Source organism: Odontesthes bonariensis, chromosome 5 (genome assembly GCF_027942865.1).
Source record: "Odontesthes bonariensis isolate fOdoBon6 chromosome 5, fOdoBon6.hap1, whole genome shotgun sequence".
Classification (NCBI taxonomy): Eukaryota; Metazoa; Chordata; class Actinopteri; order Atheriniformes; family Atherinopsidae; genus Odontesthes; species Odontesthes bonariensis.
In genome coordinates this window covers 39332940-39345579 of record NC_134510.1, presented here as the reverse complement: position 1 = coordinate 39345579, position 12640 = coordinate 39332940, and the positions used below count along the sequence as shown (strand labels likewise).

General features: G+C 43.9%; 2 protein-coding genes across 3 annotated transcripts in view; both read right to left on the bottom strand.

Moving 5' to 3' along the window:
• Window positions 1–3976: 3976 nt before the first annotated feature.
• Window positions 3977–6501, bottom strand: dnajc28 (DnaJ (Hsp40) homolog, subfamily C, member 28). Its single transcript, XM_075466853.1, has 2 exons — window positions 6396–6501; window positions 3977–5532 (listed from the first exon to the last, which is right to left on the bottom strand). The coding sequence occupies exon 2, from the start codon at window positions 5516–5518 to the stop codon at window positions 4358–4360; it is 1161 nt and encodes a 386-aa protein (XP_075322968.1). The 5' UTR covers window positions 5519–5532; window positions 6396–6501; the 3' UTR covers window positions 3977–4357.
• A 2250-nt stretch (window positions 6502–8751) lies between these two features.
• LOC142380469 (uncharacterized) overlaps window positions 8752–12640 on the bottom strand; it is a 35734-nt gene continuing 31845 nt past the window's right edge. The window contains exons 19-21 of one of the 2 annotated variants that reach the window (XM_075466351.1): window positions 11137–11184; window positions 10891–10923; window positions 8753–9547 (exon numbers count right to left, since the gene is read on the bottom strand). In XM_075466351.1, the coding sequence (XP_075322466.1) occupies window positions 9285–9547; window positions 10891–10923; window positions 11137–11184 (344 nt within the window). In that variant the 3' untranslated portion in view covers window positions 8753–9284. Of the gene's footprint in view, window positions 9548–10890; window positions 10924–11136; window positions 11185–12640 lie in introns of both variants that reach the window. The other variant, XM_075466352.1, reaches the window with a different exon arrangement.

Here is a 12640-nt window from a genome sequence, read left to right as displayed (position 1 = left end):
AACGTCCTTCTGTCGTAGGTTTCAGGCACCGAAACGTCCTTCTGTCGTAGGTTTCAGTCACAGAAACGTCCTACTGTCGTAGGTTTCAGGCACTGAAACGTCCTTCTGTCGTAGGTTTCAGGCACCGAAACGTCCTTCTGTCGTAGGTTTCAGGCACCGAAACGTCCTTCTGTCGTAGGTTTCAGGCACCGAAACGTCCTTCTGTCGTAGGTTTCAGGCACCGAAACGTCCTTCTGTCGTTGGTTTCAGGCACCGAAACGTCCTTCTGTCGTTGGTTTCAGGCACCGAAACGTCCTTCTGTCGTAGGTTTCAGTCACAGAAACGTCCTACTGTCGTAGGTTTCAGGCACCGAAACGTCCTTCTGTCGTAGGTTTCAGGCACCGAAACGTCCTTCTGTCGTTGGTTTCAGGCACCGAAACGTCCTTCTGTCGTAGGTTTCAGGCACCGAAACGTCCTTCTGTCGTAGGTTTCAGGCACCGAAACGTCTTTCTGTCGTAGGTTTCAGGCACCGAAACGTCCTTCTGTCATAGGTTTCAGGCACCGAAACGTCCTTCTGTCGTAGGTTTCAGGCACCGAAACGTCCTTCTGTCTTTCTGTCGTAGGTTTCAGGCACTGAAATGTCCTTCTGTCGTAGGTTTCAGGCACCGAAACGTCCTTCTGTCGTAGGTTTCAGGCACCGAAACTTCCTTCTGTCGGAGGTTTCAGGCACCGAAACGTCCTTCTGTCGGAGGTTTCAGGCACCGAAACGTCCTTCTGTCGGAGGTTTCAGGCACCGAAACGTCCTTCTGTCGTAGGTTTCAGGCACCGAAACGTCCTTCTGTCGTAGGTTTCAGGCACCGAAACGTCTTTCTGACGTAGGTTTCAGGCACCGAAACGTCCTTCTGTCTTTCTGTCGTAGGTTTCAGGCACCGAAACGTCCTTCTGTCGTAGGTTTCAGGCACCGAAACGTCCTTCTGTCGTAGGTTTCAGGCACCGAAACGTCCTTCTGTCGTAGGTTTCAAGCACTGAAACATCCTTCTGTCGTAGGTTTCAGGCCTCGCACACACACACACACAGCGGCGGGTTAAAGGACATTTGGAGGTGACGCTGCTGTAACTTAATCTGTTCGAACTGCTTCGCTCTGAAAGCAGCTTTGTTCTGCTGCTCGGTGCCACGGCGCCACACGCCTTTCCTTCAGCAGCTGAGATCACACGACCTGCAGCGTTCTGGATCATCCCAACCAGTTATCCACTACTTTGACACGTTTCTGCACACTTTGCACCAGCCTCTCTCGGATGAACGCAGAGGTAAAGGCAACATCCGGACTCTGAACCGCTCCAGCAGGGGAGCGGGCCTCAGTACTGAGCTTTGACCTTGCCCTGCGACCTCCGGTTTCATTAAACGTGTTGACGTGCCCAACCTGCCGCATGTCCTCCCCGTGTCAGAGCGAAGGGCAGCAGGCCATGGCTGAGGGAGGGGGGGGTGTCTTTACCTGAGCTGCTGCAGAAGCTGGAGATGATTCACGTCTGCAGCCACTGAGAGCGACAGCCGACTCCGGATCATCCACAGGTAGGTTTAAACTATGGGAATAATTTACAAATCAGCCGGGACTAAAACAGATGATGATGAAATGAAGGCTTCGACTTAAAGCTACGATTAGACCTTTTCAAATATCCACTCAGAGACGGAAACTCCACAATTATCACAGAGACGGAGGTAAACTCGACTTTTTTTTAACCTATTTTCAACATTCTGGGACTGGAACTGCCTGTGAACCAGGAAGAGACTCATTTGATCTCAGTTTATCAGTAAATTTAAAAACTTTTTGCTCCTTTTTTTTTTATCTGGATGTATTTTTGTTCCTCTAAATTGGATCATCAGAGAGGACCTGTGACATAATTTAGTGTTTTTAAATAGGGCTGGGCGAGTTAACTCGTCATTATCGCGTTAACGCATTAATAATTTAACGCCGATAAATATTTTATCGTGCATTAACTCAGTTTTTTATTTTTTAAATGTTTTTTTAATTTAAAAAACAAACATCTTGGGGGCTTTTGTGGCTTTAATGGATAGGAAAGTTCATATAAACAGGAAGCAGAGGGCAGAGAGAGGGGGAACAACATGCAGCACAGGGCAGTCTGATACGGGACTCGAACCGGGGCCGGCTGCAGCGAGGACTATAGCCTCTGTACATGGGGCTGTACATCAGCCCACTACGCCACGGATCACCCCTGTTTTATTATTTATTTTATTATTGTAAAAGTCTGTTGCTCACAGGCTTTTATTTTGTAAAAGTCTGTTGCTGTCTGCTGTGGAACAGGAAAAGAAAGTAATCGGCGGATCCACCAAACATGGAGAAGGGTACGGAACTTTTACTCGGCCATTTTCATTTTAAAGTTCTTCCAGACGGCGGAGTCGACAGAACCAAAGTCATCTGTAAACACTGCCAAGTTGAATTGTCTTCTCAGCGTAGTAGTTCCAGTCTAAAATATCACTTAAAGGCAAAACACACAACTGATAGCAGCAAGTCATTCAAGGAAACAGACAGTGGAGCGAGGCTTCTACATAAAAACTACAGAAAAATGCTGATGTTAAAAGTGTGTTTGCACAACAAATGTTATGGCACTTTCATTCATATGGCAGCACATTTAAAATAAAACTAAATGCTAAAAGCTATACGCTACTTTTGGATTCATTTTTGGATTTTGCGATTAATCAGGGAAATCATGTGATTAATTAGCTTAAACATTTTAATCGTTGCCCAGCTCTAATTTTTTGTGAATTGACTTCTTAAACTCATGAGTTTCCTCTGTCTTTTCCCCTGTTGCAGTTCGCTGAGCGCCCAGCAGAGGGCAGCCATGTTCCCCGCCAACAGCACCGAGCTGCAGTCGCTGCTGCTCTCCTTCCTGCAGCACTGCCTCAACAGCACAGGCCTTGTGCTGTCGCCTCTCCCTCAGAACTCCACTACCCAGCAGGCCGTGCAGCAGGCGGCCGGAGCCAGGGCCCACGCTCAGTCTCAGGGAATCATGTACATCCTCCTGGTGGTGGGCGCCTTCAGCTTCTTCACCTTCGGCATCATGCTCAGCTACATCCGCTCCAAGAAGCTGGAGGGCCCCGAGGATCCGTACCACCAGTACATCGCCCACGACTGGCGAGCGGTGGCGGTGCCGTCCAGGGCCGTCGCTGAGGCTCTGCACAGGGAGGCTGCGGGTTCTGGAGCCGGCGGCAAGGAGCCCGAAGTCATCTGCAACCCTGCAGCTGGAGCCGAGTTACACTGAGACACAATGATGCCAACATGTAAGACATTCAGCCTGTGTTCCAAACCGCATACTACATACTGCATACTGCATACTGCATACTACATACTTCATACTTCATACTACATACTGCATACTACATACTTCATACTGCATACTACATACTGCATACTACATACTGCATACTACTCGATCAGATAGTATGCAGAGCGTTTACCCACAATGCATTTCGCTCCTGCCCAAGCCGAAATCAGCCGGCCTGAAGCTGATTTCTCTTAAGCTCTAAACTCTGTAAACTTTAGCAACATTTGAAACATTTTCAGGTGAGAAAGTAGTCGTTTAGATCCCCAACGTGTTGAAAACCTGACAAAATATTGTAAATATATTTACAATTTTGTTCCCACGAATTCAGCGCTACTAAAGCTAGCCGCAGTGAGCAACGCACTTCCTGTTATTTTCACAAAATAAAATACCTGTTGCCTTTTATCATAGGGAAAGCCATTACCATACAATTGGTGCTTTTGTTTTGAAAACAGGAAGTGAACCTACCCTCGTTGTAGCTAGCTTGAAACTGCCGTTTTGACAGGAAATGATCGGCGACGTCACGTTGCGTTGCATCTTGGGTAGTTTGAGTATGAGTAGTAACCTCATGATGCATACCCAACATTTCAGAGAATCTAGTATGCATCCGGGAACTTCTCGCTTACTCAAACTTGCATACTAACTCAGAAAGTTAGTAGGAGTAGTAGGAGAAGTATGCAGTTTGGAACACAGCCAAAGACTCTGAAGACAATCTTAGTTTAACTTTTAATGCAGCCAGAAGTTTCCTGTAGTCTCACAAAAAAAGCTTTTTAATGCTGTTCTGTCACCCAACAGCCTGATTACATGCAAACAATCTGTCCAACAATCTGTCTGTAATGATGATTCTCACTGAATAAAATTAGTCAACTGGATTTGTTTTTTAAACAAATCTTCAGTTTCAGGCCTGAGAACGTGTCAGAAACTCGTTTTAAAGGCTCACAAACGTCTCCGGTGCTGCTGTACTGAGGGCTCCGTGTGCTCCCAGGAGACCGGGACAACCCGGCCAGTCCCAGCAGCAGAACCGGCGCCTGGTTTGGGTTTCAGTACCGGAGGAACCTCTGCATCCAGGACAGGAGTCCCTGCTTGCTCGGTCTGGCCTTCATGGCGGCAGCGTTGGCGCTCTTCTTCTCCTCCTTCCTCCTCTGGCGCTCCTCCTCCTGGGCTCTCCGATGATCCGCCCGGCGCCGCTCGGCCCCCCTGGTGGCCCGTTCAGCCTCCCGGGTCAGACTGAAGTGGACCATCTGCATGTGCAGCATGGGCACGATGAGGTTGTAGGTGTCCACCATCTTGTTGAGCTTCCCCAGCTCCTCCTGGGCCGACGCGCACAGCTGGCGCCACTGGTTCTGCTCCGCGGGGCCCATCTGCTCGCCGAGCCGGGCCCGGCCCTCCAGCAGCCGCTCCCGGACCCCAGCGGCGCCGTCTCTGATGTCGCGCTGCGTGACCACCCAGGGCGGCTGGTAGCCGTTGTCGATGAGGATGCGGTTCAGGTTGTGGGTCATGGGGTCGGCGTACGGATTGTGCTGGAACTTGTTGAGCGGTTTCCCGGCGCCGCTGAGGTTCCGGAAGTCTCCGCGGGCCATGGACTCCTGGATCAGGTCCTCCACCAGCCGCTCCACCGCCTGCGTGATCTTTATCTTGCGGCTGCGCTGGCGCACGTCGCGCTGCACCAGCGCCCCGTCCGCCGCCGCCGCCCGCTCGTGCTCCCTCTGCCTGTAGCTCAGGACCTGCTCGGCCGCCCGGTCCACGCGGACCTGCCGGTACTGGCGCTCCCGCTGGCTGGGCGTGCCCGAGCCCACGCCATCGAAGCTGAGGTACTGTCTGTGCGGCAGGGTGGACGCTCTGGCCTTCTCCTCGTCCTCGTCCTCCCTCTCTGCGTCACGCCGCTTGCTTCTGCTCTGGTGTTCCAGCACGGCGCGGTACGCCTCTTCAACCCGGGCGAACAGCGTGGCGTCGGCGGTGGCCGCCCCGGAGTCCGGGTGGTACAGCTTGGCGAGGCGCAGGTAGGCGTCCTTCACCTGCGCGGGGCTGCTGTGGCCGTCATCGGGCAGCTGCAGGAGTCTGTAGCTCTCCTGGAGGCCGCGGCTGAGGTGCCGCCCGGAGCCCAGAGACCGGACCGCCAGCCACTGTCGGGACACGGCGAGCAGGAAACGTCCGGCGTGGAGGTCGCTGCGGGACGCCAAGAGGTGGAAGGTGCAGCTCATCTCTGGGCCGCGAGCTGAAAAACAGAAGTTTATTTCAGGATGCGATGAAAATAAAGTGAAGCTGAGGGGATTCTGGGAAACTTCAGCTTCTGAAAATATTAAAAATCATTTGAAAGGGCAAACCCCTGAGCTTTTAAAGGGATAGTTCGCCTCTTTTGAGGCGAACTGTCCCTTTAAAGTAATGAACTGACTAATACTTAGTGTTATGTTGAAAATAGATAATTTATCTAGCTATTTATCCATCAAGAGAGTTGATGGATAAATAAATCTAAATGGATAAATCTAAGTGCTGGGAGAAGGAGACGCCACAAAGTGGGAAAAATAAAAAACATCTTGGCTTCATGCTGCCTGTCATCAAAGAAAAAGAAACATTCTCCTCACTATGACTTCCTTCTTTCTGCTGGTACGTTACGCTTGACTTTTCACAATATATGGAATTTATTTCACTGCTAAAAATAATGCGCATTAGAAAAGATGCGCAATCTCCAGGTAAAACTCAGGCGGTCAAACTAAACAGTTTGTAGGTGCAGGGACGCATTCATGGAAAATATATGGCATTAACTATAGTTACAGGTGGATTATTAAGCTGATAAAACTACAGGTTTGTTAAACAAAGCAGCTAAACTTCAGCATTAAGTTGAATTAATAGCAGTGCATGTAAAGGCAGGTAGAAACCAACTCAAACCAGCTGAATCAGTCCGTTTTACGGTGTTTGTTCTTGTTAACTTGGTGACAGGCGTTCAATAACTGTTCAGGGTGTCTGATCCACTTCCGGCCGGCAGGTTGAGTAACGCCCAGACTTCAGAGGTGAGAGCCCAGCTTTCACACATTTAAAGGCCGTTAACCAAGCAGTCTGAGTTAAAGCTGCGGCACAAACCTGTTTCCAGAACATTCAGGAACACTCCTTAATGCTTTCTGACCCAGAAAAATCCCGCAGCCGGAATCCAGGTCACCGGCGAGCCGGGTTTGTTGTTATGTAGCAGCTTCTTCTTCCTGTAAATACCGGCCGCTGAGCTGGGTTAGCGCCCTCTGCCGTCTGTTCGTCTCTCTCTCTCTCTCTCTTTCGGATTTTATATTGGCGGTTGGCAAACAACTTTTAGTAGCATTACCGCCACCTACTGATATGGAGTGTGGATCACATGACATTTATCTATATCCCTATATTTATATATACCCGTTCAATATATATTTATTTATATATATATATATATATTCACACATATATATATATATATATATATATATATATATATATATACCTATACATCACCACTCATCTATACACCCATATATCTACTTATGCCTATACTTTTACATACTCCCTACTCATATACCCTCATTTATATACTTTATCTATACTATATTCTATTATATAACCTACACCGTTTTAAATAATAAAAAATTACCTGATAACATCTGTTTCCTGATTCTTTTTGCAATAAATCTACTATATCTAATTTCATTTTCATCCTACTAAGCTTTCTAATTAAATTATTTCTCTGAACCTGATAATTCCTACAATATATCATAACATGTTCTATTGTCTCATCTTCCCCACACTCACATTTCCCTGATTGATGTTTTCCTATCATATATAAGTTTTTATTTAATCCATTATGTCCAATTCTAAGTCTTGTTATAATGATCTCCTCTCTCCTACTTCTTTCTGTTCTTCTCATTTTCCCTATTTTCCTTTGTATTTTAAACAACCAACGTCCTTTTCTTTCTTCCTCCCATAACTTTTGCCATCTCTCTTCCATTTTTTGTTTTATAATACCCTTTACCTCTTTTACACTCAGTCTTACATTAATATCAATCATTACTCGTTTTACACTCTGTTTTGCCATTCTATCTGCCATTTCATTTCCCTCAACTCCATAATGCGCTGGTACCCATATAAAATGAACTATAAGCCCCATCATATTAATTCTATATAGTGTTTGTTCTATTTCTATTAATACATCTGGTCTACTTTCTGACTTACTATTTTGAATACTAACTAATGAAGAACTTGAATCTGAACATATAATTGACTTTAATGGTTTAACCTCTTCTATCCATTGAACTGCTAAAAGTACCGCAATCATTTCTCCAGTATATACTGATACTCCATCACTTACCCTTTTGCCGTCTGTTCGTGGAACGACAGCTTTCTCTTCTTCGTTTTTTAAATGTATTTATTTTATTTTTTAAACTTTATTAACAATACATAACAAAACTGTTTAGCCAGGGGAAGAAAAAAATATATATATAAAGTATAAATGTACAAAGAAACGTATAGAAACATATAAAAATTCATCACTTCCTCTTCTTCGTGCTTAAATACCGCCACCTTCCGACCGGCCGCTGTGCTTGGTCAGCGCCCTCTGCCGTCTGTTTGTGGATTAACAGCTTCCTCTTCTTCGTGCTTAACGGCTGCTTGCAACACCGCCACCTAACGACCGAAAGCTGTACAGCCTGAATCACAGCCTCACGTTTAAATGTTTAAACGTTCATGTTTTTTTTTTAAAAACTTTTCTATAAAATATGAAAGAAATACAAAAACCAAACAAGTGATTCAGTGCTTTGCACAGAACATAAAAGCATTCCAGACTCAATTTCCTGAGAGAGAGGTACAGTGCAGGGAAAGCTGTTAACAAAAGTCCTTCAGTTCAGATGAATCAGTTAATTAAATGCAGCGGTGAAGAGGAAAGTCTTAAGGTTTGATTTTAAAGAAGAGCTGACGCAGACCTGCAGTTATGTGGAAGTTTGGTCCAGATATTTGTTCCATAAAGACTGAAAGCAGCTTCTCCATGTTTGACCTGATATGGCTGTTGGAGTTCAGGTCTGAGTCCATGATAACACCCAGATCTCTGGCCCGGTTTGTGGTTTTTAACATCACAGACCGACGCGGAGCTCAGATTCTTAACGTTTCTTCTTTGGCTCCAAAGACGATGAGCTCTGTTGGTCTCTGTTTAACTGAAGGAAACTCTGGATCATCCAGTTGTTAACGAGTCTTTGTACACTGGAAAAAATGCCCTTCCAAAAATAAGTAAGAAAAACAACAAATAAAAGACGTTTTTGCTTGAAATAAGCAAAAAAATCTACCAATGGAACTAGTGAAAATCGGCTTGTCAAGATTTCTTGAAATAAAATGTGATATTTAGGACTTTTGAGTTAAAAGTGATCTTTAATTAGCTTAAAAACCTCTTCAAATGAAAAAAAAAGCTTGTTTCATGTGATATGTGGCTCAAAACAATTCGTTTTCAAGACTTTTTCATTTAACAAGATATTCCAGATGTATTGTCTTCAAACAAGTCCCTATATCTGGCTGAAATAGTACTAGTTAGGCAGTTGTGTCTTATATTAAGTGTAATGAGATATTTGGACTAGAAATGAGACAAATATACTCGGTAAGACTTTGATTTTTTTCCAGTGTAAGGAATTAGAATCCCCAGGTGATGTAGAATTATGTGTCGTATGCATTACTGTGGCATTACTACCAAATCATTTGCTAAAAACAGTTTTTCCTTTTATTTACATTTTACGCAGCTTGTATAAAACAGTAGGACTAAAAACAGACTTACTTATTTGATATTTATCATAAAAAAACTGAATATAATCGATGAATTACGTGATAATAGTCTCATCGTTTGTGTCTTCTGGCACAACAAAGCAAAAATGCTGTAAAACAACACTTTAGAAAGATTTTCTTTCAGAAAAAAGACGAATTATTAAAAGCATTTCAGTGTTGCTAATGTAATGAAAGTGAATAGAACCTCAACGTTCACTTCCTTCTGTTGAGGTCGGCCATGAGAAGCGGTTCTTTCTCCCGAAGGACTGAGAGGAAGATGTCTTTGCAGGCTTCGCCTGCTCTCAGAGGGCCACAGAAGAGCTCCCGTATCTGACCCTGAGAGGTGGGCAGGGCTCTTATTGTTTCATAAGTTTCCGGTTGGATAACTTTATTCCTCAAGAGAGCATCTAAAATGGGTCCGGTGGCGCTCACTCTCTGGATCAAGTCCTCCATGTGTTTGTCCACAAAGTGTTCATCTGAGGAAAAAGCAAAGGAATGACTCTTCAGAGATGCCAAAACATTCAATCCAACCAGTAACTGTTAGAAACAAAAATGTGTGTGTTGGATTTCCTGTAATTGAGTCTTTGGGGTAATTCTGCTGTCTTTAAAGGGGAACTCCGGGGCATTTGAAGCGTGTTTCCATTGCTAGAGGTTGTCAAATAATGATAGTATGACACAGAGAGGTGCGTATCTGCGCTCCCTGTGTGGAGATCGCGCTGTCCGCACAGCATGTCAAGCGAGGCTAATACGTGGTGGCTAAGGGGCAAGCGCTAACCCTTCCACGTAAAACAACAACTTGCACACTGCAGAAACGTCACACCACTTTATAACCCATCCGACAATAAAGTCACAAGCCTTACCATCAAAACCATATGCATGGTTCTCACATTACTGGCATGGGGACGTTACAAAACAACTTTATAAACAGCATGTAACTCACCGGCTGGTTGTAGGCTCGCGCATGTGAAAGCCCAAAAGAGTCGATGGAGAATAATCCCATATACAAAACAATTATATTCTCTAGAAAAACTGTGTTCAAGTATTTAAAACATTACAACAATACATGCCCAGTAATATTCTTGTAATGTTTTAAATACTTGAACGCAGTTTTTCTAGAGAATCAGGCATGTTTCCATGAACTGGTTTCAACCAGGGGTGTCAGATGAAAACATGCAAAGATGTACATATAGAAATTGTCCTTAGAGCCTTTTCAATAGTAGAGTCTGTTATTGATTTAAAATATCGTTCTATATCTTTAATAAAATGGGGAAAATATGGCCTTTTATTAGCAAATTTCCATTTATGAATAGAAAATTTAGCAAAAAGAATAAGCAAGTTTATTATAAAAAAAACAAAACATTTAGCATCCTTTCTGGGGAAGCAGTAGAAACAAAATAAAACATTTTTTAAAATAATTAAAAATTCCTTAAAATATGGTCATTAATAAACCTGCTTAAACTCCATCCAAAACCTTCGTGTGAAAGGGGCGGAGCCAAAATAGATGCGTCTCTGAGCTCTCTCCAGCAGTAAAACCTCATCTCATCTGTGTTCTTTAGCTCCACTGTGTTCCACACTTCCTCTCGTGAACTCGTCCTGTTTTTGGTGTGTTTAGGAAGTTAAAACGAGTCATTTTTAAGCTGTGTGTGCAGTTCTCAGACTGAAACTGTCTTCACACCCTCTGCTGTGCATACGTTCCATCTATCAGCACAGACCCGGTTTCAGAAGGCTGATGAGAATCAGGCTCAGACTTGAAGTGCTGAGACTTTCCCCAATTCTTGTGTGGTGGTTTATGGAAAGAGTTCAAACCTGTTAAACTTACCATCATCTGAGGTCCAGAAACCAGATGCTCCAGCTGCAAGAAACATGTGACAAGCTCAACTTCTTCTTGGATAAGCAAGGTGTCAGTTTCTGAATCACTGAATGTCTAAAAGCTGAGATATTAACCGATAAGCAAACATCTGGATCGACTAAAATGTACCATTAAGATGTCGATGGCTTGGTCGTACAGTTTGATCAGACCCCAATTCTGCTGCACAAAGTAAAGATTTAAAAGCTGTTAACTCACCCTCAGCTGACGTAGGGCCACAAGCTGCTCCACCCGATGATCCTGCAGCTGCAAGAAATTTCATGTGTTCTTTGAGAACTGCTTCGTGTGACGGAATAAACCCCAAAGCACATAAAACCTCCATAAAAGCAAGTTAAAACCACCATAAAAGCAAGTTAAAACCACCATAAAAGCACAAAAAAACCCATAAAAGCAAGTTAAAACCCCATAAAAGCAAGTTAAAACCCCATAAAAGAAGGTTAAAACCCTATAAAAGCACATAAAAGCACATAAAACCGCCCTAAAAGCAAGTTAAACCCCCATAAAAGCAAGTTAAAACCCCCATAAAAGCAAGTTAAACCCCCATAAAAGCAAGTTAAACCCCCATAAAAGCAAGTTAAACCCCCATAAAAGCAAGTTAAAACCCCCATAAAAGCAAGTTAAACCCCCATAAAAGCAAGTTAAAACCCCCATAAAAGCAAGTTAAAACCCCCATAAAAGCAAGTTAAAACCCCCATAAAAGCAAGTTAAACCCCCATAAAAGCAAGTTAAAACCCCATAAAACCCCATAAAACCCCCATAAAAGCAAGTTAACCCCCCATAAAAGCAAGTTAAAACCCCATAAAAGCACATAAAACCCCCATAAAAGCAAGTTAACCCCCATAAAAGCAAGTTAAACCCCCATAAAAGCAAGTTAAAACCCCATAAAAGCACATAAAACCCCCATAAAAGCAAGTTAACCCCCCCCCAGCTCTGTAGCTCAGGCATCATGGTGATGAGATTTTGGGCTGATTGTTCAGACTAGAGTGCAACGACGTCATGAACTCTGGTTCTCAGTCAGGTTTCAGGTGATCCTAACAGCTAATTCGAGCTCTTTGGTCTAACTCAGAGATCCTCATTACGCGGCTTGCACTCGCATAGCAGCTCATAACAATATGGTAACAATAACAATACATTTTATTCAAATAACACACAGCGAATACTGCACAGTATTAGGCATTTCTTATTAAGTTTGTGTTTTTGTAGTATTAAGTATTTTTATTAAGTATTAATTAAGGCTTAATGGTGTTTCCTAAAGGGGGCTTTGTTAAACCTGGCAACGCAGCCCGCTTAAACCACCTCACATTGACCGCAGTGCAGCTTCTGCTCATCCCAGTATTAAACCAGTAAATGTGGTCTGAATGGAAAATGTATTGGCTGTGCTGGTTCTTTTTTTGTGGGATGTTTTATATGTAGAAATGCATATTTGCAAAAGGGGACTTTAGTATGTAAATTTAAAAGTGGCTCTTGTGGAAAAAAATAGTGAGTATCTCTGGTTTTGAGCCTGTAAAACATTCAGAAAATGTTTGTTTTTAATGACTTTCATGCCCACAGTTTCTCCTCCTTTTCATCCAGTGAGACGGTCAGTGTGGCAGGCCACATTTCACCCGCCCAAACTCCAATTTACTCCAACTTTCTTTTTAAAAAAGACAGCGAGGGGGTCAGAGACCCTGACCAATATCTTTTAACCAAACTGTGTTTATGT